We start from the raw sequence: 26510 nt of genomic DNA on the forward strand, positions 1-26510 counted from the left end.
ACCCAGAAGTGAACAAAGCGACCCGGAAGCGGTGGTCCGACTGGAGGCAGGCAGAGCGAACATCAACCTTTTATATTATAGCTGTACTCGCAAGACAATATCTGCAATCAGGACACAAGGTATTTGTGCATGTCTTTTCGTGTCTTCACTGCGGTGCATGTCTCTGGTAAACGATAGCACTCCTAAATGCGTGCGTTGTGCACAAAAATGCATCTGCTGCCCTTTGATTCGTCCAAAAGTTGCAGAATGTGGAGGGAGAGAAAAAAAAGCAGCCCTAAAAGTGAAATTTGGTGAAGATGGCACGGCGTGTCTCGGCACACGGAGCTTTGTGTGGCCGCTCGTGTTGTGACCTGAACGCGGTGGTGCGGTGTTTTTTTTTGTAGTCGGTGTGGTGTTTGGCTCCAGCCTGCATCTTGTCCGTTTCCGTGCTGTTTTTTTTTTTTTTTTTTTTTTTTTTTTTTTGCAGGGCATGGTTGTTGTAGGAAGTGTCAGTTTTTTTAAGAGGTGGGGAGGCCGGGCTATTCAAACCTGCAATTCGCCGTAAACAATCATTCATGCCTTTGACATGATAAACACACCTTTGTGTCCGCGTCGAGCCGCTTCTCTCCCCCAGCACCATCCTCACGGCAACATGTTCATGCTCCTAAAATTTTTGGGGTCTGCAGAATATGGCGTCCCGCCTTATAAAAATAAGGCTGCCATTTTTGTTTCTCTTTTGTCTGGAAATGTTTAAAGAAAACTGTCTGAGAATGTCTGAGTCGCACCGGGAGGGTCGATCCGTGAAAAGCCTCTCGTCGGTTCGGGTCCGGAGCTGACCCAACACAGCCGACATGTCCGAAAAGTCAAAGAAAGGAAAGTTTTTTTTCACTGCGTTTATCTGACAATTTAAAGCCGACGTCCACTTATTTTCAGGAATTCACACACAGACGAAAGGAGCAGAGGGGCTAAATGTCCGAGCTAGACGGCTAAAACCTGAGCCAGGCTAACGTCTAATGAATAACACACTATCACCAGGTGACATTTAGCTGTTTGACCCGTGTTAACTAAAAGGTGACACCGTGGGCCTCATTCACACTCTGACTTATTAGCTTAAATGTGCCATAGCAAGTTGGTACACTGTTAAAAATGAGCCTTGACGTCTTTAACCAAGGACGTGACTTTATATTCAAATTAAATGATAACCTGTATCTAAAATGTTACATCAGGTCCTTAAATAATCTCTAAAATATCTCTCATTCAGTGTTTTTAAGGGACAAAATAGCTTCATTTGATGGGTTTTTTGACATCATCTCAGGGTCCTCCTTGACTGACAGTTAGCTCTTGTAACTGAACAATCTCCATGACAACCGAGCATCTGCTGAGGAAAGCCAGAAAAATGTAGTAAGTGAACCTTGAGTTTGTCAAACTAAACGCCTCCAAGGTCAAAGTTAAATCTTAAATCTGCATTTATGAAGTACCAGCCTCAATTTATCGCATTAAGTCTTATTCTAGATGTTTTTTGTTGTTTTTTCAAGTCAAAACCCAAACCCAACAAAACATTTACCTCTGTGTTATCTTTTACAAGCAAACGTTTGCTTTTTTCTATTAATTCAACTACCTTTTTACTTAAAAGTGACCACGAGGAACTTTTAAGTGTTCATGAAACAGTTGTGATTCCTCTGATGATTATAAATGACCTGTAACAGCAAACGAGACCATCAGCGAAAAGACTGCTATTTTTATGAAGTTGTTATTATTAACAACTTCATATTATCCGATCACATATAAAATCAAGCTTAAATATATTACCTCAAAGCGATATATCCCACGGTCTCTCTGTCACTCGCTTTCAAAACATATCTTTATCTTCACAACAGATCAGAACGCGTTTGTCAAAAGGGGCCACTAGAATCAACAAAAACTGAAAGTTCCTCGTCACTGGTTGCACCAGTATGAGATTTTCACGGTACAAAAATATCACACACATACAGTAGCAAACAATTATTATTATTATTCAGTTGCAATGACCCTTTGAGGAATGAAAACAACAGGTATTCTTGGTTGAGTTAGTGCTTTATGATTTCACAGAGTATTATTTCTCTTTTCGGTAGCTTGGATAAACTAATGGTCATGGTGTAATAACCATCCATTTTCATTCCATGATATATGGTTGCAACTCTACTTACCCATCATAAAAGCTAAATTACCTTGGTTTTTGTCCAAGAGCAAATTGGAAATCGAAACAAATATATGATAAATAATGAAGTCCTTGGAAGTTATTAGTATTTGCCTGTTAAAATGCTCCAATTGTGTCACGTATGTAAAGAAACTTGCCTGCATCAAGTGTCCCAAAATCTGACTTAAATGTATTTTTGTCTAATGAAGGTCTAATAAAATGTTCGTTCATAATTGGTTAAAAAAAAATCATGTGATGAAACGCTGAAAGGCATGCAAAACTAGATGAAAGTGAAAGTGATGGAAACTAAAGAAATGTTAAAGGTAAGGTTGGGGTCAAAGGAAGGTGCTCAACACCCCTGCTAAACAGGAAACCTGTGTCACTTGTGGTTTCAGTGTCATTATTTCTGTCAGCAGAGTTTGGTCGTTGCTTGAAAAGCAGTGCTTTGCATCATAACCTCCTCCCTAACCAACTTTGAGAAATCTGTAGTACGATAAGAGCTTGTTAGGTATAACTTGACTTTTGAATACAACTACAATAAATGTTATTCGTTTCAGGATGGCGGAGCCTCGATTTAACAACCCGTATTTCTGGCCGCCGCCTCCATCCATGCCAGGCCAGGTAAGTCCATTCGTAACATGTAATTACTGTGACATTTCCACATTTAATTGCCATGTGTTTCCATGTGTGAATGTCTGTTCAGCCATTCAGCACCAGTCTGTCAGTGAACAAACTCTCAGAGACAGAGTCCGTCACAGTTTGTTCTCGTAGATTAAACAATTATGGATCTTGTACTGTGTGCTGTTAAGTGTTTTCTGTCCTGGGATGTGTTTTCGGGGCGTGAATGACATTCACACACGGTGGCTGTTTTCTGTTGAGCATGACCCGTTAACCCTTTCAGCTGGATAACCTGGTGCTCATTAACAAGATCAAGGAGCAGCTGATGGCTGAGAAGATCAGACCCCTGCACCTGCCGCCTACCTCCACCCCTTCCCAGCAGTCTTTGCTGGTGCCCACCTCGTCCCCGGACGGTAGCGCTCAGCACGTCATGTCGGTGCCAAAGCTGCAGCAGGTGCCGGGCCACCACCCGCAGGGCTCCGGACAGCCGGACATCGCTCTCCACGCTCGTCCTGCCTCCAGCTCTGGACCAGGTACAGTCTCACTTCATTGTTTGTAGACCTGAGTATCGGTGTTTTCTTTCATCAAATAAGATAACAATAATGCAGTATAAGGGCGTAACTGATTCAAATGCCATCATCTGACAACTTCCAGATGGAAACATGGACGATAAGTCGGCAGTGAAGGCCAAAGGACTGTGGGAGGACTGGCACATGAGACAGCTCAGTGAGCAGCCTGGCCGGATCAACCATCGCTCAGGTACTGCAGTCAGTCAGTCACCTGCTCTCTGGTCTGTTGACACAGGGAAATATCAGCCAGGACATCAGCCTGGTGTTTGTTTAAGTCAGCAGCAGTGTGATCAGTCATACTGTTTAATTGTCTCTTAAGTCTGGGAGACAGTAAAGCAACAATGAAGGAAATACTATAGCTGACAAGTACATTTTACGACTGTTCCAAATAGTTTGAAGGTTGAAAGTTTCATCATAAGGTTGACATTTTAATTATGGGCAGCTTTTTTTTCATGTCTATTGATTCTGTTCAGTCCCAGTTTTTCTGCACAGTTGCAGATAAACATTAGGATACACTATATTATTGGTATTTTTACTATTTGTAGGATTATATTCCAGTGGTGGCTGCGTAGGATTCTTTCAGACTTATGTGATCCAAACTTTCCCAATAACTCCAGAGTGCATTTAAGTCCAAAAGTCAAAATGTATTAAAAAAAGATGCATGTAATAGTTTCTAGGGCCCAACCGATACTCAATTTTTAGAGCTAATGCCAATATTAGGGAGTAGAAAAATTGCAATATCTATGTATCGGCTGATATACACACATTTTGGTTATTAAACACTTGTGACAAAGATTTGTAAATAAAAAAATGTTCTCTTTCGATCCATATTTGTGGATATTTTCAGCTTTTTAAAAACAACATTTTCACTGCTGTCAGTGCTTGCTGCACACAAAAGGAGGCACTCTTCTGTATTAACAGCATTGTCTAGCAGCAATCTAACAGCACCATAAATGACATTATTATAACCACAACAGCAAAAAATCTATTTAAGCTTGAGCATGTTATAGTAATAGTCATTGAGATGAACTCATTAAGCCAAATTGAGGATTTAGTTTGAGGAGTATCTGTTTATTCATTTGGGTGATGACGTCATAAAATGACCAAGCACCAAGATTCAGTGTTCAGCAGGCAGGCAGTGTGCGAAACTGATGAGATGCTCACTGTATCATTAGTTGGTTGAACAGTGTGCAACACATCAAATTAGACTTTATTTAACGGTTTCGCAGGCTTAAAGCAGGGAAATAAACGCTGAGGGAAAAATAATGAGACACAGTTGTTGGTTTTCAGGCAGATGGCTGGTGATGAGGGTACACTGAAACGCATAAAATTTTAGGCCGATGTGGTAAACCGACAAGATATAAAAGGACACTTGAGGCTTTATAAGCTGTTAAACAACCATATCAGTGGTCTTGCAAGTTTAAATCCATTTACGACAAATCATTTATTTTGTTTTTAGGAGTTTCAGTGTATTATTGCCACTGTTCCAGCCAGCCATTGGTTTTCTTTCATTTCTGTACAATGTAAAAAAATAAGGGAGCAAGACTTGTTTACTTTTAACAGACTTTATGTTCACTGTGATGTTTTCCACAACTAAAAGCCTGTCAACTTTTTTATTTTATCATACAGAAATGAATGGTTACCTGTTGGAATAGCTAGAAATATACTAAAAAAAAATATAAACTTTGTAGAATGCATTCATCATTGGTCCCGAAAAAAATAAATCTTTTGAATGAAAATGTAAATCTTTAGTTTGGAGCTAGACCTGTCAAAACAACAATGTGATGATCAAATTTTTCCTTTGTGTTGCAGTAAGTGGGGAAAAAACATTTCTGGGTTTCCCTTCCCCAGGTCTGGCTCTGTCATCCAGACCCGACAGCCACAGCACCTCAGAGGCCCTGACCCCCACGACTCCAACCTCCAGCAGCCAGCACCGCTTGGGCGGCGCTCCCTCCGTGAACATCATCTCTGGGCTGGCCAGCGGTCCTGGCATGGACCACATGAAAGCCGGTGGCCTGGCTGGACTCTTGGGCCCCCCACCCAAGGCACCCCGGGGACGTAAGAAGATCAAAGCTGAAAACCAGTCTGGGCCTCTGCTGGTGGTGCCCTACCCCATCCTAGCTGACCAAGGCTGCGTCACCATCGCACCCAAAGAGGGCAAAACGTACAGGTAGGACACAGGAAGTCCTTACTGCAGCACACAGAGATGGATGTTTTCTTTTACTGCTGGTCTTGCAAAGCCGATTCACAGATTTAATTGTGGTCTGTAAAAGATCAATAAGCACTTTCCTGAGACAAGTTAGGTTTTAAGTAGGCTGAAGATGATTGAGATGTGCTCCTCCTCGCTGAGACATCAATATGAACCCGTCGTCCATCTGATTAGATTAAGGCTTCACTCAGTGGATGGTTCATTGATCTTTGCCTGTAAAAATGTGGCTTTTTTTCTTATTCTTATTTTTTTTAGTTTTTCTATGAGGATTGGGAGCTTTCAGAGGCACATTGCTATCTAAATGATCCGACTCCAAGCTGTGAGACCTAATTGATTCTCAGTAGTTGTTTTCCACAATAAAACCTCTTAGCAAAACTGAAGCTTGTAAGACTTAATTTGAGACATTAGCACAATGCAGTGTAGAGATTTTAAACCATTACCTGCTTTAAATGTCTTGAAAATGACTTTGTTTTGGGAACGTCGATGGTTAAATACTCAGTTTAAGGTTCTATTTCTAGTTTTAACTTGACTGCAACAGCCTGATCACATCACATTTATGCCGTTTTGTGTCCTTTTTTCTGTCACCAAGATGTAAAGTGTGCCCGCTCACCTTCTTAACCAAGTCAGAGATGCAGATTCACTCCAAGTCCCACACGGAGGCCAAACCACACAAGTGTCCCCACTGCTCCAAGACGTTCGCCAACGCCTCCTACCTGTCCCAGCACCTGCGCATCCACCTGGGGATCAAACCCTACCACTGCTCCTACTGCGAGAACTCGTTCCGTCAGCTGTCACACCTGCAGCAGCACACCAGGTCGGTCCAGCTGTGAACACGAAGCAGGGAAAATCTGAGGAGCCACTGAGGCGCTAACACACAGATTACACACCTTTTTTTTTTATTAAATACAAGCACAAATACACCCAACACGCATTACTGTATAATAATATATCCTCACAAAAAAAGACAAGAGAAACAATTGGACACAGAATATTAAATCGAAATAAAAGAAGCAAATACATATATATAGACAGTATATATGACAATTGTTGTATATTTCATAGATGCATCAACGTTGTGGCTAATATATGTCTCAAGTAGCTGAGGTTACAGACTCTATTGTGGACTCGCTGCATCTCGCTTGTCAAAGTCACTCTAAAGAAACATTTTGGGGTAATTTGTAACATTTTCGATCTGCTTCCATTGCCACAGAATCCACACTGGCGATAGGCCTTATAAATGTGCTCATCCCGGATGTGAAAAGGCTTTTACCCAGCTGTCTAACCTTCAGGTCAGTACGTCGTCGAAACATGTTGTAAAGACACAAACGGGTTCATTGTTTTTATTGACTGTAATCTCTGTCTGTGTTTCTCCCCCAACAGTCTCACCAGAGGCAGCACAATAAAGACAAGCCGTATAAATGTCCTAACTGCTACCGTGCCTACTCAGACTCCGCATCGTTGCAGATCCACTTGTCAGCGCACGCCATCAAAAACGCTAAGGCCTACTGCTGTAGCATGTGTGGCCGGGCATACACCTCAGTGAGTAAACCGCAGGTTATCTGTGTGATGAGTTTCAGATTTTCCCAGTGTGCCTCCAGACAGACATTTTGCACTGATGGTACTGTTGATAAGATGATGGCCTTTGATGACAGGCAGGCTCACCAGGTTTCCTGTTTGTAATACTTAACAATGTTCAATGTTGTTCAGACACACAGAAAAGAAGTGACTAAAACAACTATAAGGAACTTTGATTTTTGTCAGTTCTGGCAGTCCCTGTGGATGCTGTGAAAGAAAGTAAACTTTGTTTTACTGCAGTACCGTACCACCTGACTACAGAGCAGCTTCTTTCCTCAGGCTGTGAGAATTCATCCTCAGCACTCCGTCATAAAGAATTGGTTTAATTTAATGACTTATCTGACCTGGATAAGTTGTAATCCATTAATTAAGAAAACCTTTAATAGTTATGAAGAAATAGCCAATCTTCATACTAATGGTCTCGTTTGCTAATGTAGGTCATTAGGAGGCATCAGTATGAAACTGAGACTCTTTCATAACCACTTAAAAGTTCCTTGTGGTTCAAAGTTCTTCTCACTTTGACATACACAGATCCACGTCAAGGTACATAGCAACATGTTAAAACATTTATTTCCACTGAAGCACAACAGATTTCTCCCTAGAGCTGAAACGATTAATTGATTACTCAATCATCAGAAAATTAATCAGTAAGTATCGTTTTGATCCTTTAAGCAAAAATGCCGCTCCAACTCAAATGTTTATATTTTCTGTTTTTTCTTCTATGATAACAAGCTATCAGTTACAGCTAATTTTAATGCGTCAGGTGAGCTCTGGGAAATTGTGATTTTATATTATTTATCATTTCTTTTTTTAAACACTTAACAATTAATCAAGAAAATACTTAGCATATTAACCGAAAAATAACTGTTTGTTGCAGCCCTTAAATGGGCTCTATGTAGCAATTTACATTCCATACTGCTGGACTGTGGATTTCTGTGTGAAGGACTCTCCGGCTTTTCCATAACAGTCCAAAGGATGTGACGTTCTCGAGTGCTTTGTCTCAGTGTCTCTCTATGCTCTGCTAAGAGAGAGCAACAGTAGCTAACGTTAGTTTAGAAATGGACTCTGTTAACATAAACTAGTGACCGGCTTCCAGCACAACAGGAGTTCCACAGAGCCCCTTAATTTCTCCATATATTTTATTTATTTGTTTTTCTCAAGATAATATCTGTCTCCTTAAGATGAGCTTAGTGTTTTTTTTAATAAGTGCTCCTTAAAAGATTAGATGAGTGCTTCTTAACTTTGTGCCACTGAGGTGAAAGAGTTTACACAATGGCAAGAAAGGCAATTCAACTGTGAGATAGGCTGCTTTCCTGGTTTGCTGTAGTGTGACAGTCCAAAAACATGTGTTTTGTTTTGACATTGTTTATCTGTGTCACCAAGTGTCTTGTTTGGGGAATTTTCGGTTTTAAAAGCTTTTGATAAAATCTTGCTTGATCCACTGATTTCTCACACATTTATCCAAAATCTGTCTTATTTTTTACAAGAAACTCAATGTGAGTAAAGAAAAGGCTCAAATTTCCTTTAAACAATAAAAAGTCAGTAAGAGGTCATTCAACGGATCGCTGATACAGATAAAAAACAAAAAACTGGCTGTTGTTCAATCTGTTGTTTTAATGGCACTGATTACATTTTGGACCATCTGGTTTGTTTTTCCTTCTTTGTAGGAGACCTACCTTATGAAGCACATGTCCAAACACACGGTGGTGGAGCACCTAGTGAGCCACCAGTCGCCTCAGAGGACCGAGTCCCCAAGCATCCCCATCCGCATCTCCCTAATCTGAGCTCCCCAGGCGCTCAGCAGCAGGTCAGATTCAGAGTCTAGGAGCTGGAGCTTACGAGGCCGTGCACCCACAGCCATCTACATAAGGCTTACATTAGCATTATGACAGCTGACATAAGCATTCAGTAAACAGGCTGCCTCCATCCATCTCGACACAGGCCGTCTGTCAGAAACGAGCACAGCGTTATTTTGTGAATGTAACAACACAGCTAGATGTTGTCCGGAGGATCGAGTGGCAAAGAATGTCTTGCGTCAGATTTAATAAGCACTTTCGTAAGCGTCATGTAAAACTGGCGGATGCATTGGCCATCAGAAATGTTTTAGTTTAGTTTTTTTTTTTTTTTTCCTCTTCCATGTAATGGGTTTCCAAAATGTGCCAGATGATATTTGCCCTTATAAAGAATTGAGAAAGTAGATAAAAAAAAAAAAAGAAATGTTTGCTGGGTGTATTCTGGAGACATCCAAAGATAATCTTCAAGCACTTTTAGGCCGCGTGGTTTTGGCTCAAATTGTTTCAATCTCGTCAGATGGAAAATGCCAAAGGGCATTACTTGTGGCAGCTAAGAGTACTGACTGTGTATAAATACCAGTCTTTGTTTGTTATTTTGTTTTTACTCACATTTACAGGGTCATCTAAATTTGAAGAAAGGCAATCGGTAGATGACAATTGAAACATTTAATGATTGTATTAAAGGAGTTGTATTATTGACTTTGGGAGGCAAAAAAAAAAAATCGAGCTACATGTAAGGGAAGAAAGATGAATGTTTTTTTTAATTTCCAAAATCTTTCACTCCATATTTGATGTTCACCTTTTAATGGCACCTTGATGATCATGGCGTATGATCAAAGAAACACTGCTTTTTACATTCTCCTCACGTCCCATTTTCTAGTGCCATATGTATGAACCTTGTCGGGGTTTAAAGAGAAAGCAAATCTTGTTATTATTATCGTGTGTGTCTGGTTTCTCGACTCAGCTACGCTTTGAATCTTGTTTTCGAAAGTATTAGAGTTTGAATACGTTGCACATGTGTCAGTGCCAGCTCTACTCTGCTCAGCCCTACTTTTAAAACACACCTCAGCTGAAGTAAATTTTACTCGAGAGGTAAATTTTTAAGCCTAAACATTGGACCAAAATGTGAAGTTACTGTACAGCTACTCTGACCCAGTTAAGTATTTTTTTAAATCCTTAATAAGCTTTACCCATTTGGAATAAACTGCAGTATAAGTCATATTCCACAGGTCTATATTATGAGTTTATGTGGAGATGATGCTTCTCCCTTTTTATTTTATTTTTTTCTTCTTAGTATTCTTTTTATTGTACACAGTATTGTTTGTTGTATTTTTACTGTAACTTTAACCTCCGGATGGTACTAATAGGGTACCCTGTATTCTTCAGGGCACTTGAGAAAAGGTGCTACGGCTAGACGTTAACGTTGGAGACGGAACTGAGAATAATGTAAAATACATATACAGTATATAGTATGTTTTCAAAAGAATAAAAGCTTATTACTCAAGCCACTGGCCTGAAAAACAGACATTTACGCCAACAACAGACCCTGCCTCTTCAACTTACTCTCTCTCTTTCGAGATAATGGGAAAATGTACATGTTGCTGTACTGTAAAACATGTTACTCATTTATAGTACCTAACTTTAAGTTTTCATAAACACGTTCTGTTTGGGTTTTTGTAAAAGTTTATGTATGAACTTACTGTAATTATTTTAGTCTACCCGTATGTTATTAATATTCATGTTTTATATCAGTTATTTTACATGTAAGCCTTAACTGTTTTATCATCCCATTTCCATTACTCTGTATTGTGTTCTGCAGTATTCAGTCGTGTAAACATTTAATTTCTTTTCTTCCGCATGGAGTTCCTGAGCTGTAATCTGTATGATAACTGTTTAACCCATGTTCTCTATGAAAAGATATTGCGTAGATTTATTACACTTTTTCCTGTCTTGCATTGTGGTTTCATATACAGTTTCTAGACAACTAAATATGCACAGCCAAGACTGAGAAGTTAAACTAAGGTTATCAATGTTTAAAAAAGGAAAAAAAAGCTTTGTATCTTTACCTTGTTTAATAAACAGACTGTTATAAATTCATCACTGATAAACCATTTTTTAAAGGGCAAAATGAAGGGGAAAAAATCAAGGATTAAGTTTGTTTTTATTCACTTTTATTTATGAAAATATTTTTATGTTTAAAAATGTATTTACACAGATACAACAAAAGTTTCTTGTCCATTCGATCTCAGTTTACATGTCTGTCGCAAACAGGCTTTTGTTATTCAGGCAGCAGCAAGATAAAGTTAAACACTTCATCATTTCAGGCACATTGAAGACAAACAGACATACGTTTCCACAGTGTACAGCTCCTATTATTGACACAAATGATAATAATAGTGGTATAAAATGGTTAATGTGTATTTTACTCCTGTGTCACACACAGCTCTTTGTACAAGAGCACAAGTACTTCTGATTGAGCCTCCCTGGAGGAAACCGCTGAGGTTGACCAATGTCACAAAAACAGCTCAGAATGCTTAAAATAGACAAAAACAGCTCCTGGAATTCTGTGGCTTTTCATTTTGGCTGTTTTTAAACTACAAGCAAAGCTGTACGTTGTAAATACTGGAGCGACTACAGCTGACGAGCAATTGGAGTGACAGATCTCAGACAGGACCCCAGTATTTAGTTATTAAACATAAAGTGGGTCCACAGTATTATCAATATGTTATATACTGCAAGTATGATTTTGTAACCTTGTAAAAATGCTGATGTGTTCTTAGATTTTTTGACACGGTAAAACTATAAAGGTGATTTTACATTGAAAACACTGGAGAGATTAAATTTAACCAAAGGAAAATATGTCCCTTTGATATACTGTTACACCCACTGTCATATTCCACTGCTACATTTTCCCAAAATGTAAACACATGTAAAAGTTCTCATAAAGTGCTCAGTTTAAAGTACTCTCATTCTAATCTCCCTCATGAAATGTCTTTTTGACATTCACATTGTCTCATACATTACTTTTTTTCAAAAATTATTATAATCTTTCCCATAAACCAACACGAAACTTTCAGGCATTCTGATTAGTTTTGGCGTGCTGACGCAAACAACTGACCAACTCCAGATGTATGCAAGATTGTGCCACAAGTACTAAATCAATTCTCCCCCTGCATCCTGTTTCCTTTAAAATATGTCATAAAAAAACTGATTGACACTTGCACTGGCTTTTACAAATTTGCCCAAATGTTCACCCTCATTCTGAACCTGGATCAAAAAACAGTACTTTCAAGCCAAACGAGAATCTGCTTTGCAACACAAAAGAGAAATCACCCTGAGCACAACTGCAGTGGAAGCTCCCTTTCATTATTACTGCTTTTTAATGAGGATTATTTGCATTCTACATATTTTATTACTCCTTTATTCAGATTTTTGTCTCTAGTGGAAGTGGGCGGATTCTGTAGTAAGACACTCTTCCTCGCTGCTCTTGCAAACACAGGCTACAACCTCCCAACTCATACCTGCTCACTGTTATTAGAGCTCTCCTCTGTGCCTTTGGTGTCTGGAGGAACCAATGGGGAGGTGAGGTTCAGGTAGCCCTGCTCTGACGGGTGATGTGCTGAGACGGACGCCCGGTTGCCATCCACTACCATGCGCTCGCCCACCTTCACGCGACAGATTGCGTCCAGGATGTCCAGTGCGTCACACGGACCTGACGTCAGGCTGGTGACACAAGCGCACACATAAGCATCAGCTGATATGTAAACCTACGTAACGAGAAAATGAAGAGAACACTTGTCTTCTCTGACTGCCTTACCTTAACGTGGATGTGTGCAGGATGCCATCACACAGACTCTCAGAGGGGAGCACCTTCTTGGTGTTCTGCTGAGTGTGTAAACCATTCATGATCAAATCACATCAGTGTTTTCATTACAGTAAAAAAAGGGACATGTCACCCATTTTTCATAAGGTAAAGCCATTTCTCTTACCTTGAAAACATAAAGCCTGAGCCGTGATATAATCCTCCTTGCACCATTTTCAAGCAAACGGTAAACACTTCAATTAGTAATTCATTATCCCGTAATATCAATGCTGTATGAATGGTTCCAAAACAATTAGGACTTTGATTTTGGGTGACATGTCCCATTGAGGCATAAGAGTATGGTGTTACCTCCAGGCTGTAGTACGACTGGACGTTTCTCAGGGCTCGCTCTAAGGAACTGACTTGATTGGAGAGCTTCAGCGTTCGATCCTGAAGTTGTCTGTTTTCCACTTCTAAGACATTGACCCTAGAGCACAGATTGGGAGTCGCAACGATCAGTTGATCGAAAGAAAATTGTTTGCCAAATGTTTTGATAGTCTCTTAATCATTTAAGTTTGTCTTTTTTCAAACATTTGCTGGCTCCAGCTTCTTAAATGTGAGAATTTGCTGCATTCCTTTGCCATTTATGACAGTAAATGAAGACTCTTTTGGTTTTGGGCTGTTGGTTGGACACAAGAGGCTATTTGAAGATGTCACTTTCTGGGCTCTGGGAAATTGTGATGACATTTTCTTGACATTTCACAGACTAAATAATAAATCATGAAAATAATTGACAAATTGTCCTTTAAGACCTCAGACATACATGCAGATTAATGATAAGTTTTAGTTGACGATGAAAATTAGTTATTTTCTTGTGATATAGTTCACAAGGCATCTTAACAAACTAGGGGAGGAACATAAAATAAACCCCATGAGTCACTGGTCTGACAGCAGTAATGAGACACTTCAGTCAACTTATATATAAAGATTTGATATCCAATCATAATACTTCAGCAGCAGGTGTGAGTGTAAAAAGTAATTCACTCGTGATTCGTTGAGATACCTGTGTTGGACCGTGGAGGCCGTCCTCATGCCTTGGCTGCCCATTTCCTCTGCCTCACTTATCTTCCGCAGCAGCTCCCTCTTCTCCTCCAAAAGCTTCTCATTTTCCTCTGTCACTGTGTGGATCCTCTCCTTCTCCTGAAAAATGGAAGGAAGATTCAAAAACAGACATGTTTATCTGGCACAACCATCTCATAGTCGGCAGTAAAGGGACTCAGGTGATGTTCTGTTGTGCATCGTGTTTGTGACCTTGTGTGAAAGGCTGGAGGCCAACAGCAGGTCGTTCTCCAGTTTCTGGATGACACGGTCCCTCTGTGCAGTCACCTTGAGGAAGACCTGCTTGGCCTGGCGCAGCTTGGTCTTGTGCTGGCTCTGCTTTTCGTTGTACTTCCTGGTTAGAGGAGAAGAGGAAGTTAACCACAGAAAGGAACGTTAGCCAGTGTCCCAGAGTTCATTTAATAATATCTGTCTCACCTGACGTGTGTGTCCAGTTGGAGGAGAACCTGCTGCAGCTCCCCCTGCAGTCTGTCACAGTCCTGCTGACTGGCCACCAAGTCCTCCTGCAGTCTGTGGCTCGACTTCTGACCGTCTCTCACCTGCAGGACACAAGTAAAACATGCACTTTACTCTAAATTCAAACAGGATTTATCACATTTTGAGGAATTTATGAACATGAAAATATAAACAATACATATGGCCAGCGTTTTATTGTGAAGACTGTGTACAATGACCTTTTAAAAATGATTGCCAAAAGTCAAACAGTACTAAATCATCACAGTTTTTGAAAAAGGATGACAACATATTGACTACAGTGAAAAAAACTTTGTATCACCCTGCTTGTGGAAATTTACTGAGTGGAGCCACAGACTGAAACCTTAAAGCAGCTCAAGATTAGAAGTAGAGATTAAGTGATAGAGCTCACAGACTCTACACGCATCGTTTTGGATGTCAGCACAACACCTCTGAAAAAACAAGGTGTCACTTTGTGTCACACTACTACTATGAATAACTGACAAGAACTTGTACTTGGAAAATACAGAAAAGTTTTCTGGTCAGAAAGAAACATCCAAAAGATAATGAGCACCACAAATTACATGGAAAGGCACATGCTGAGAACTTGTCAATGGATATAAGTTGTGAATCATGTTTGATCAGAATTTTGGAAAGGTGTGTGAAATAGATAAATTAGGAGCATGAAAGGTGACTGAGGTGTCAGCTGCTGTCGTTTACCTCCTCTCTGGCCTTGCTAATCTCAGCCTCCAGGATTGCCAGTCGGGTCTCCAGCTGCTGGACACGGTGGCTGAGCTCTGCATTGGTCCTGGTCATGGAGGCCTCCTTTAGCCTCAGGGAGCGCACCTGCTGCTGAAGCTCCTCCTCACGCTGCTCCAACAGCCTCCTGAAATAGTAAATGGAAGCAGGGATGGATAAAGGGACGGTCAACAAAAACTGTGCCGTGAAACCTGCAACTACTTCAGGCTTGGGTAGCGTGAGCTACACCGCAGTTTGTGTGACCTGGTGATGTGCTCCTCCTGCTGCTTGGCTCTCAGGGCTGACAGGGTGTCAGACAGATCCCTGCTGTCTCTCTCGAGGCGGCTGCTCTCACCGGCCCGGGCTTCCTCCACACGCAGCTGGTGCTGGGCACTCTTTAACTGCTGCTGAAGCTCTAACACCTGCCATCACAACAGAGCCACAGGCTTCACTCAGTGACACAAGACATGACAAAATGAAGCCCCTGACCTCCCACTCACTTCAAGAGTATCCCAGGATTTCCTGAAGGTGTCTATATTATTCACAAATAACCCTGAAAAAGAGTTACGTAGAAATATAAATATATATAAACTATATAAATAGTAAAGTAGAATATGTTTTACAACATCGCTACAGAAACAAGAATCACGTCCCAACGTTTTCTTCATAAGCTGAGGGGCAACTGTTTCTTCTGAGGATCATCTTTATTAAACCTCATGGGCAAACTAGGTCACAGAAATCATACCACAATAAATGAAGAGTATGTATTAGAATGTATAAAGATAGATCATAATAATTAGCCAATTGCAATATCACATCTTAAGCCAATAACAAATTGCAACATAAAGGAGCAACAGATTTGACTTCAGATTAGATGAAGTTGTTGACCCGTGCGGAGGATTTGCAGCAGCACTGACCTTCTTGTCCGCAGCTATGAGCCGCGCCCTCTCAGCCTGCAGGTCCTCCTGCAGAGTGGTGGTGGCGCTGCGGTTTGTACAGTTCCGTGCCAGCTCCAACTCCAGTTCCCTGATTTTCTGCTGCTGACGTTCACACTCGGCCGCCTGAGTATGGACGCTCTGCTCCACCTGGACCAGCTTGGTGTGGACCTGCTTCAGCTCTGCACACAGCTGAAGGAAGCACATTAAAAAACACAGACATATGGTTAACAACTATTCTGACAAACAGAACTTTTTGTTTACTGTTATGTTGAGGTTGCAGTTTCACATTTGCTCACAGTAATTCACCTCACAGCGAGGTGACGGGTGACTAAGAGAGTGAGAAGGATGTTGGTTAAATAAGAAAGGTCAGAGGCATTCAGGAAATTCCAGATGAACAGTTGTGTAATTGGGTTCCGACCTTGAGTTTTTCCTGGTCCAGCAGGGTGTTGTGTCTCTTCAGGTCCATGCTCTTCTCCTTCTCGTAGCGCAGCTCTCTCTCCGCTGAGGTGAACAGGCTCTGGGCCCTTTGGAGGTCCTGCTTCATCTGTTTAGCCTCCTCTGCCTTCTGGCTCAGCACTAAGTCCTGGGACTGAAGAGGGCAGTCAGAGCTAAGATTTACTTAGGCTGTTATGAATCAAGCCAAATTCCTCATGTGATCATTTTAATTAAGAGTCAAATTCCATAAAAAGAGTAATATACTGCTGGAATCAGGAAACCTGAAGCTTTTGTGTTAATTATCATCAGTCCAGATTACAGATGGACAAATATGTAACTATATATAGTTACTATGTCAAGGATTACTTAATTCAATTTTCTATGACCTTCTTCAAAATATGAACATTTTTAAAGATCATGCTGATAACATTTTTATGGAGACAAATCTTTTTCTATAAAATACATCTACAGAGCTAAAGTATCTCTTTTCCTTATAACAATATTATGATTGTGGATTAATCATTTTAAAATGTTTGTTGGGTCCAAAATTATTGTTTTGTTTATCTCTGTGTAAGAATTCTGACAGTTTGTTTGAGATTCTAACAAGGTTTGAGCTGATAGTATAATGCCGCTGGAATCATGTGATATCTGTGTTTTGTCAGTGATCAACAGTCTTGGTAGCTGCCGGTGTGTGGGGAAAAATAATACAAATGGCTGATTTCTGACAGTATGCACCCAGCACACTATTGCCTTTCCTTCTTAAAAAAAGAAGCAGCAGAAAAGTGTCCCATATGAAGAGAGAAAAGAATATTTGAGAAATTCAAATTTTTGTGGGTGAATACATTAGGGTGCAATATTTTAAAATTTTGATTTTGAAGTGATCCCAAAGTATCCAATGGATTACGTTACTATCTACAAAAGTTGCCATGTAAATTGTACTCAGTAAACGAACACATTTCAAAGTGATCTGACCCAACACTGGGAACTAAAACTCACAAACTAAAACTGGACTACACGAACAGCAACAGGATGTGCTGTGATCATACGTACCTTGACGTGTGCCTGAGCTTCACTGACCTGAGCCTGCAGGGCCAGTTGGTGCTGGGAGGCCAGCTGCCGCTCCTCCCCGAGTCTGGTCTGCAGATGATTCAGCTCCTGCTTCAGACATGAGACCTACGAACACACAACACACAACACACACGTATGAATCATATGTGATTTTGACACAGGAAATCCCCTTTGTGCTTGTCTCCCTCTTCGAGCAGGTCAAAGGTCAGGAACAGCTTCAGTCTTCGAGCTGGATCCAGTGCCTTACTCATGGACAGCAGCACTTTGAACTGTAATGTTAGAGGACATTCTTCTCCACCCTGTTACCCCCATTTCTGACATCTAATAGCAGTCAACACAAGATGATTTCACATATGAACCTTTTTACAAATCAAATGACCCGATCAAAGAACATGTAATCAAGTTACCTGTTCCATGTACTCATCCTTGCTCCTCTCCACTGGATTAAGCCTAGTTTCTACATGAGCTGTGTGCAGTTCAGGTGTCTGGCTTCTAATAGGTGCTTCCTTTGTAGAGGAGAGCTGCTCTTGATGCCACTTGAGCTGCTCTTTGAGGCGCTGTATCTCGAGCTCCAGTCTCTCTCTTTCCCCCTCAGCTGTCAGCTTCTCCTGGACGCTGGAGCTCAGCTTGGCCCGGAGCTCAGCAGTCTGCCGCCGCTCAGCATCCATCTCAGACCTGTGAAATATGTACACTTATGCAAAACTTGCAAGATCTGGTGCTCCAGTCCTGGCTAGTTGCAGCAGTACTACCACTTACTAAAACACTACTTTATTAGCCAATACATTTGCACTATAAACTCTTGGCCGATAACAACCTCAAGGCCGCGTGTGCTGTCTGGAGGCTGTTGAGTTCAGCAATTAGCCCGTCAGCCTGCACCTGCAGCTGGTCCACCTGAAGCCTGTTTTCCCTGAGGTCTTCCTGGGTCCGGTTACCATCCTTGAAGCGCTCCAGCTCGCTCTGGAGGCGGCTGTGGGCACGCTCCATCTGGGCCACCTGTAAGGCAGAAGGGCAAAGACAGAAAGATGAAGAGAGATTAATTTTAGAGATGTACATGTCAAAATTGTTGACACTGAATATACACAATGTTCTTTTTATGTTCATCTGTTCAAGGTGTCAGAGTTGGAAAGCAGACTTATACGTAGAATTAACAAACCTTTTCCTCCAGAACTGCTTTCTCCCCTTTGACTTGGGTGAGGCTCTTGATGAGTGTTTTCCCTTGTTGGCATTCTGTCTGAAGACTGTTGACCTCAAGTCTCAGCTTCTTCCGCTCTCTTTCACCAATCTGCAAAGCCTTTGGTGCAGAGGAAGGTGGAAATAAGTTGGAGTTAATAATAAGTTAATAAGAAACAGTTCTTTCTCTCGTATGTATGGTTTTTACCTCTTTGTCCTTTTTGAGGGCAGCCTGGGCAGCACTGAGGTCTACCTCCAGCTGTTTCCTCCAGTCCTTCTCCTCGGTCAGACGAGCCTCTAGCAGAGCCAACCTCTCCTGGCTGCTGTCCCTCAGGTGCTTCATACATGGTGACAGGAAAATACATAGCATTTCTAGGCTGCACTGAGTCATGGAATTTAAAGTATTTGAACTCTTGATGTATCATCATTTAATCCCTGCAGGCTGAGGTCTGGAGTTCAAGATGTATTCCTCTTTGACACATTTCACTTTCTATTTATGGCAATATCAGGAGGTCTGAATTCTATTTGTGTCCAAATGAGATCATTTTGGTCAAACTTGGGATACAGTAACAGTTTCCTCTGACTTTATGCATCACAGGTAAATGGCCATACTTGTCTCTTTCTTGTCCTGTGAACAATTAAAACTTTATTTTATGCATTTTAAGCACAAGGATTACACCTCTTTCTACTTCAAGGAGCTAAATCGTATATATCATTTTTATTATGAGGGCATTAATGATATTCAAAAGGGAGTCATTTCTCACCAGCTGTAAGTAGGACTCAGTGGATTTGACATCTTCTCCATTCTTCAGCACTTTCTCTTGGGCATCCTGCTTCTTCAGCTCTGCCTCCAGGCATTTGATCTGCATTGACAGGTTAAGATTATTTTTCAGCAATTAGAGAGACAACTGTTTCAAAGACAGGTCAGAGACTAAATTATTTAAGGACTAGCATTAACGAACATTTGTGAAACTAACTGCCTTCCACTTCCCAGGTGAAATGCTTCTAAACCACACAAATGATCCATCGCTCTTTCATCCAGTGTAGAAAATGAACAGAGATTTTGAGCAGGAAGTTAGTGCAACTAATTACTCTTCTGTGGAGTCCCTCCAGTTCTCCCTCGTGGCGATGCCTCTCCTCCTTGCTGGCATTCTGAGCCTCCCCCAGCAGTGCCTCCAGCTCCTCGTTCCTCTCCTCCAGCTCTTCCTGGCCCTTGCGTAGCCTCTGGAGTTGCCGTTGCAGCTCCCTCACCTGTACAAGCCCGTCTTCCATCGCTTCACGACACCTGACAGGCAATGATAGTGATTGAATTCAGAAAGAGTAGGTGGGAACTTTATCACATTAATAACCGGGGGCAGTTGTTGGGGAATTAAAGTATCTACCGTTTGTGAATGTAATCCTTTTCATTGCCGGACTGACTGTTTTGTGGATCACTGTTAATGCTCTGGTCTTTTTGATCTTCTTTGGCAACAACATCTTGGTCTGCCGACTGGACAAACACAAGACCAAACAATGCCAGGCTGCTGCAACAACATTTATTTTTTATTTTAATTAAGAAAATTTGTAAAATACCAACCTGGTCCAAGAGATTTTTCTTCTCAGACTCTAAAGTGCGGACTCTCTCCCTCAGAGCTCTGTTCTCGACATCTAGTCTGTCATTTTGCTCTTTGGCTCGCTGCAGCTTCATCATATCTGTGAAGAGACAAACCCATGACCATGAATATCTATGAACAATTCAACTAGACATCAAATTGTATTTTTGTTTCTGTCTTGTTTTGTATTTTAAAACCTTATTACAATATTACACACTTACTGCACGCAGTAATTATGATGACCAATTCGTCCAGAATGACGGATTAATGAAGGCGAATGTAGTGAATGTTTTTTCTTTAAACATTTGCATGTTTTAATGCTTATTTAGTCCGTAAAGCGAACCACATGAAACATTTTAACAACCTCAAGGGACTTTCTGTCAGGACTAATGTTGCATTAGTGACTTTGTCCATCTGTCTGGTTATGTAACAGTGTTTACTAGCTGAATGTCTTGCCAAATCATAAATGCATGTGGCAGGAGACTTGATTGAGCCTCCTCAGAAAAGTTAAAGATTCAGCCAAAATACAACCAGTATGGAGAAACTGTGAGAACACCAACATAATCAAACATTTTGCTCCAGTCTGATATTATTTTATAAGGGGAATAATAGAGGACCCTTTGATAGGAAAGTCTGAAATTAATAGTAAGTAAATTAACTTCCTAGTTGGGTAGTGTCTCTAGTAATAACTTCTTTAAAATATTTCAAAAAGAATTCAAAAGAATAATTCATCATCAGATTTTTCAGTCAGTAATCAGTAATATCCAAAAAATATCCAACCCTACAGGCAAGTCTCAACCATAATATGACCCACCATTTTTAACAACTCTCCATTCATCCAGAATTGTAGATCAGTTAAATGAAATCTCCAAATAATGTGGCTGGTGTTAATGTCGCACACTGAGTGGCAAAGTCTGTCTCACCACAGTGTTTCAGTTTCTCCACTTCCTTCCTCAGGTTCTCTACTTCCTGGAGCGTTCCCTGAAGCTCAAACCCTGAGATTATAAGCACATTTTTTAATTCTATGAAGCTCAATACTTGCTTCCTGCCCTTCATGCCTTTTTATACGTTGCTAATGACTTCCTGCAGTTTGCTGTAATAACAAACAAGTTTACATAAAGTTGATATATTAATCAAATCTGTAGCCTGACAACAAGTAATATTGACATTTCAACAGGGTAAGACATTTAAGCTATTGTATGTGGGCCTTAAAACAACACCCAGCTGGGTAGAAAAGGGACTGGGGCGACATGTGTAAATCTGGGCATTACTGGGTACTTCCTGCCATCATGAGTACCTTTATTACAACCACTTAATTGAAATAAATATACATATAAAGTCTTTTGAAACTTCACATCAAAGTCTAACGTACACTCACAATTCTTTGAGGGATACATGCAAGTCTTTACAACATACCACTTAGGTCTAGGTTGTTGTTCTTGGCAGCATCCAGTTCATTGGTGAGTCTGCGGATATCCTGATGAGCCATTGCCAGCCTCCTAGACGCCTCATCCAGGTCCCGCTCCAGCCTCTGGCGCTCATTTCGGTCACGTGAAATCTCCTCACTGTGGGCCTGATGTAAAAGAATGACTGGTTAGAGTCAGAGGAGTGCAGCAGGACAGAAGATCGGTAGGCAAGGCTGGAGATGCAAGTGGGCCAACACGCTGATGCAAGAGACATGCATTCTGATGGTGAGATACATCATCATGGCGGGCCTGGAAAGGATTGAGGGCAGTGAGGTGTAATCTTATATGTCAGCATTCACCTGCATAGTGGGACAAAACGTACACATGCTGTTACCTGTGATGTGTTATTACATTTCCACCCATCAAGCACTCACCAGGTGTTAGAAAAATTACACTTGCTAAGACAAGCAATGTCATATGCATCACAGTGGTCATGCGGATATTGAGGCACATCGTCAGCGTGGAATGTGCGTCAAGAAGTAGTACCAGTGTGAAACAAGCCAGCGATGCTCTTTATCACAACACCAGTGTTAGTTACTTAGTTAGTACGAGCCGCGAGGTGGAAACCTACAGGGGTAATATTGTGTTTGCTCTGACCAGACCTGCGCAGCCCAAACAGCTTCTTCAGTGGACTCTGGGATGAACACTGCTGAGAGGAAAGACCCATGTGTCTAGAATCACAACAGACACTACAAAACCATCACATGGTGTTGATGTACCTTGGAAAAAGCTTTTCTGTGCTCTATAAACTTCATTCAACCTGAAGATACACAGATCTATAACTCAGCCAAGCCTTAATGACAGTCACCTCACCTTTGTCACGTTATCTATGGTTTTCTGCATATCCTCCCTCTGCTGCGTTAGCTCTTCCCCCAACGCGAGGCAGATATGCTCCTGTGTCATTGAGAGAAAGAGACTCACTTAACCACATTTAAATGGTCTCTGCATTTGCCTCTGGTAGTTAAACATTACGCTAAGAAATATCAATTTGAAAACTCAAAATGACTGAAGACTGCACATGAATTGTTAAGGATGGTAGAGACTAGGGATAGACAGATTATCGGATCCAGTATTCAGCATTTTTCTGATTATTGGAATCAGTGTTTTTTGTAATTTTCTTTTTCTTTTGTCCAATTACATATTAATATATTAATTTAGAAATGCACAACTGTGTCTCTGCTACAGCTGCCTCTCTCTGTAGTCACCACTCTGTGGTCTAACTCAATGTACCGCCCACAACAATATCTGATTAGTTGCACACCAGGAGTGCCTGCCAACACTGAATGTATAAAAATACATTTTTTTTATACAGTGCTTTACATGATACTCAAAGACACTTTACAAAATTATATTAAAAAAGGAAACCAACACATTAACAACATATAGAAAAACAACATCATCAATAATCTGAATCTCCAAAGTAACTAGTAACTAAAGTTATCAAATAAATGTAGTGGAGCATAGAATACCAATTTCTACATAATGTTGCTTTAAGGACAGTACTTGAAGAAATTGTACTTATTAACATTCCAAATTTTCATACGAAGGTTTTTATTTTCATGGGAAATGTTGGTTCCAATTATCTGTTATTGATCTCCTTGATTACCTCTGACATGTATCTGTATTGGTCCTGAAAAAACATATTGGTTGATCCCTACATTTACAGTTCAAATGGTGAAAATGAACTACACCACAGTAACACCACACAACCTCCAATGTACACAGGTGAGTCCTTTACCTGCTGCTGGACTTCCTTTGAGTTGTCAGTGAGGCTCTGACTTTCCAGTCTCCTCTCAGCAGCCTCCAGCCTTTCCAGCAGTGTGGCCCTCTCCACCAACAAGTAAGCCACCTGCTCACTGGGGCTACTCAAGCCCATCTCCCCAAGGTCCTCCTGAGCCAACATCTCTGCCAGCTCCTTGCTCTGACTCTCTGGAAGAAAGGGGAGTTTTCACTAGCAGCAGGATTAAAATAAACACAAGTAAATATCTAACTCAGGGAAGGCATGGGTTGAGATATTCATAGACTTATTCCAGAGGATTAATGGCAGAGAAAAAATGTCAGCTTTTTAAATATTGTGCTCAGGAGCTCGGGGGAGCCAAGCTAGCTAACAAGCCAAAAGACATAATGCCAACATTGCATCACATTTAAATTGAATTCACCTTGTTGTTGTCTGATAAGGTGAAGCTCATGTCGCAAGTGTTCATTGTCTCTCTCATATTCTGCAGTGAGTCCCTCACGCTCTTCCAGCAGCCCACGAATATGTGCAACATAGCTCTCCACCTGACAGACAAAAAGGACAAAAATCCAAAAGTCATTCAGCTGTGAGTGACATGCCATTTTGAGCTTATTGGCAATATCCTGTACCCGTTTCAAAAACGTATGTGAGTGCTATTTCATGTACGAGAGGTATAAGCTTTAATTTGTTTATTGGTTTCAATGACAAGGATAAGGGCAATATATTGGTCTGGAAGCTTGGGAGCCCTCAATCACACACAATCAGGTCAAGGTGTCTATGACATTGTTGTGAACTAAAACTCCAAATGAAGTGTTCACCTCCTCCATCTCATTGGCCTGCTGGGTGCGTATGGTCTGCAGCTCCTGGTTGGACGACCGAAGCTTTGCCTCACTTTCGAGCAGCTGCCGCCACAGGTGGCGCTGCCGCTCCTCGACACTGGCCCCAGGAGGCAAGCCATCCTCCTGAAGCCGCGAGGAAATCTGGTCCAGCTCTGTCTGCACCTAAGAACCAGAGAAGGAGCCGAATGAAGTAAACTGTTTCGTTATGCTGCAGCATGTCAGATTTTATTAAGTGAAATACCTCTTGGTACTGTGGTGAATCATGCAGCATCAAATTAAACTTTCCCATGACAGAGTAGCCTTGAGCATACTGCTTGTCATTATTATTAAGCTTTGCCAGTTGTAGCATAGAGCATATTCAACAATTCCAAAACTAGATACACTCAAATTACCTCAACCTTATAAGCCTTACTGTTGTGTACTGCTGTATGCTGCTTCTTTGAATGTAACATACTTAAAAAGTTGTAACATATGTATGTCAAAGAATGATCAAGCAAAACACCCTGCAAACTACAGCATAAGCAAAAGTTTTCAACTTCAAGGTTGTCTGTCTCACTGAAAACGGATCCATTTGTGTGACACACAGGAGAGGGCCAGAGCATCAGAGCGGCATGCCAGCACTAAACACCTGTTGCTGAATTCAATACTGTACATTGTAGGGTGTGTAACATGAGCAGCCCCCCCATGCAGCATTTAAACTACTCCAAGAGCGGCCGGTGCTCCAACAACATGCACCATATTGTCACAGGCTGGGTATCAAGTCTCACATGCCTGTTGTACTTAAACATCCCAGCAACTGGTCTTTGCTCTTGCCATTGTGGAAGAAATCGCTAAAAGATCAGACATTAACTACAATCACGATCTTAATAGTGATGGATTTGTAAACTCCAACAGCTGCTTTCTCGTGTAAATCATTCATTTTTATGGTAACTTATACGAGCTGACAGCCAAGTAAAAATTGCCAGAAGACACTTTCCCCAGTGGGCAAAAAAAGCAGCTGAGAACAAGAAAACAATGTCACATTTGTATAGTTTGTAGTTCACACAGCTTCCATTAAATAATCCTGGTGTTGAACACTGGAACAAAGCATCTAAACAGTGACAATGTTATCTGTTAGCAAATTCACAGCTATGAATATTACCTCCTCATCCATGGTCATACACTAACTTCGTTGAAGCTGCATCTGTGAAACGATGAACTTTTTCCTCAGTGGTGAAAGTGATGATCCTAAAGCACAATTTTAGCCTACATGGTACTGCACAGAACACAACTCAATTTTGCAATGGTGTGGCACAGATCAGCAGGTCCTCAGACTTCATCACTCCCCACTGTTGTTGCAGTTCATCCATGGAAACGTCTCTTGTCCTTGAGTCCCCCTGTAAGAGATGAGATACTTAAGAACAATGCTGTCAAGTCATATTAGGACCTGCTGTCACCTGCTTAGAGATTAGACTAGCTACCTCAGTTGAGACAGGCGCAGGCACACATCTGAGTTACATGGCATCACCTGAGGCTATGCAAATCTTCAGGCTGATTAGCTATGTTTCATCTGCAGCTATGCATTCTGCTACCATGTTATCATGAGGAATTTAACATGGACTGCAACGTGGGTGACATCAATATCATCGGATCAGGCGTTGTCCTGCACAACACTTGAGAGCGTTGCATTGAGTAACACATTCTATACACATACCCTGCTATGTTACAGTGTTATTCCCAATTAGTAACGACTTTAGGGCTGAAAAAAATCTTTGTTTTCAGGCTAACTATTCTTCCCAAAATGTCTGACGAGGAGGAGCAAAGGAGTTTTGTCGGACAACAGCCACTTGCATTCCTTTTGGCCACGCAAGCTCACTAGTCAGAAATATGTGGTTAGCTAATAATCGCAGATTTGCTGCGAACGCTGCGCTTTAATAAGATGGCAAATAACTAACACTGGCACCTGAGACTACCTGCAGCGTGAGCTAGCTGTAAGCAAAGTTACTTCCAAAGTTACCGTGGTATACTTCACATTCAGCTAATGCTAGCTCGCTAACGTTAGCCATAGCTTTCTGCAGCGGCTGCTTGAAAGCAACTGGTGAGGGCTCCTGCTTAAATGCTAACTTATTACACATAACGAGGCCGAGTGTGTGGTGCTCGGTCAAAGTTTCACTCACCTTTAAAAAACAGGTAAAGGCGATAAAGAAAGCGAAGCGCTGAGGACAGGCGTGGCGGAGCGAATTGGCTTCTACTAGCA

General features: G+C 41.2%; 2 protein-coding genes across 11 annotated transcripts; one reads left to right on the forward strand and one right to left on the reverse strand.

Annotated features, from left to right (window-relative positions):
* znf362b (zinc finger protein 362b) lies at positions 1–11016 on the forward strand. Of its 4 annotated transcripts, none has more exons than XM_084367836.1 (9): positions 1–119; positions 2713–2776; positions 3057–3306; positions 3428–3532; positions 5155–5512; positions 6141–6365; positions 6762–6840; positions 6932–7090; positions 8794–11016. In XM_084367836.1, exons 2-9 carry the CDS (start codon positions 2714–2716, stop codon positions 8908–8910), a joined length of 1356 nt encoding a protein of 451 aa, XP_084223962.1. In that variant the 5' UTR covers positions 1–119; position 2713; the 3' UTR covers positions 8911–11016. The 4 variants fall into 4 exon arrangements, with proteins under 4 accessions (XP_084223962.1, XP_084223965.1, XP_084223964.1 ...); XM_084367839.1 differs by having other exon boundaries at positions 5194–5512; XM_084367838.1 differs by having other exon boundaries at positions 3084–3306.
* On the reverse strand, positions 9228–26510 carry ccdc30 (coiled-coil domain containing 30). Of its 7 annotated transcripts, none has more exons than XM_084367829.1 (27): positions 26431–26510; positions 25416–25650; positions 24254–24436; positions 23860–23980; positions 23439–23629; positions 22514–22594; positions 21651–21807; positions 21158–21229; positions 20219–20334; positions 20025–20131; positions 19735–19927; positions 19407–19505; positions 18851–18979; positions 18626–18763; positions 18287–18465; positions 17880–18147; positions 17482–17577; positions 16388–16558; positions 15949–16158; positions 15296–15453; positions 15014–15179; positions 14258–14379; positions 14033–14174; positions 13785–13921; positions 13091–13208; positions 12737–12804; positions 9228–12642 (listed from the first exon to the last, which is right to left on the reverse strand). In XM_084367829.1, exons 2-27 carry the CDS (start codon positions 25431–25433, stop codon positions 12435–12437), a joined length of 3648 nt encoding a protein of 1215 aa, XP_084223955.1. In that variant the 5' UTR covers positions 25434–25650; positions 26431–26510; the 3' UTR covers positions 9228–12434. The 7 variants fall into 7 exon arrangements, with proteins under 7 accessions (XP_084223955.1, XP_084223954.1, XP_084223953.1 ...); XM_084367828.1 differs by having other exon boundaries at positions 12737–12801; positions 17455–17577; XM_084367827.1 differs by having other exon boundaries at positions 17455–17577.

This window comes from Pagrus pagrus, assembly GCF_965226575.1.
Source record: "Pagrus pagrus genome assembly, chromosome: 11".
NCBI classification, from domain to species: Eukaryota; Metazoa; Chordata; class Actinopteri; order Spariformes; family Sparidae; genus Pagrus; species Pagrus pagrus.

Excerpts from the sequence above, each read along its gene's own strand:
- ccdc30 (XM_084367827.1), bottom strand. Across the intron at positions 20,335-21,157 it reads GGAGAAACTGAAACACTGTG|ATATGATGAAGCTGCAGCGA; the intron begins GTGAGACAGACT and ends GTCTCTTCACAG. Across the intron at positions 18,466-18,625 it reads AAGCAGTTCTGGAGGAAAAG|GTGGCCCAGATGGAGCGTGC; the intron begins GTTTGTTAATTC and ends TCTGCCTTACAG.
- znf362b (XM_084367836.1), top strand. The coding sequence starts at position 2,714 with ATGGCGGAGCCTCGATTTAACAACCCGTATTTCTGGCCGCCGCCTCCA. Across the intron at positions 3,307-3,427 it reads TGCCTCCAGCTCTGGACCAG|ATGGAAACATGGACGATAAG; the intron begins GTACAGTCTCAC and ends GACAACTTCCAG. Across the intron at positions 6,366-6,761 it reads CACCTGCAGCAGCACACCAG|AATCCACACTGGCGATAGGC; the intron begins GTCGGTCCAGCT and ends CCATTGCCACAG.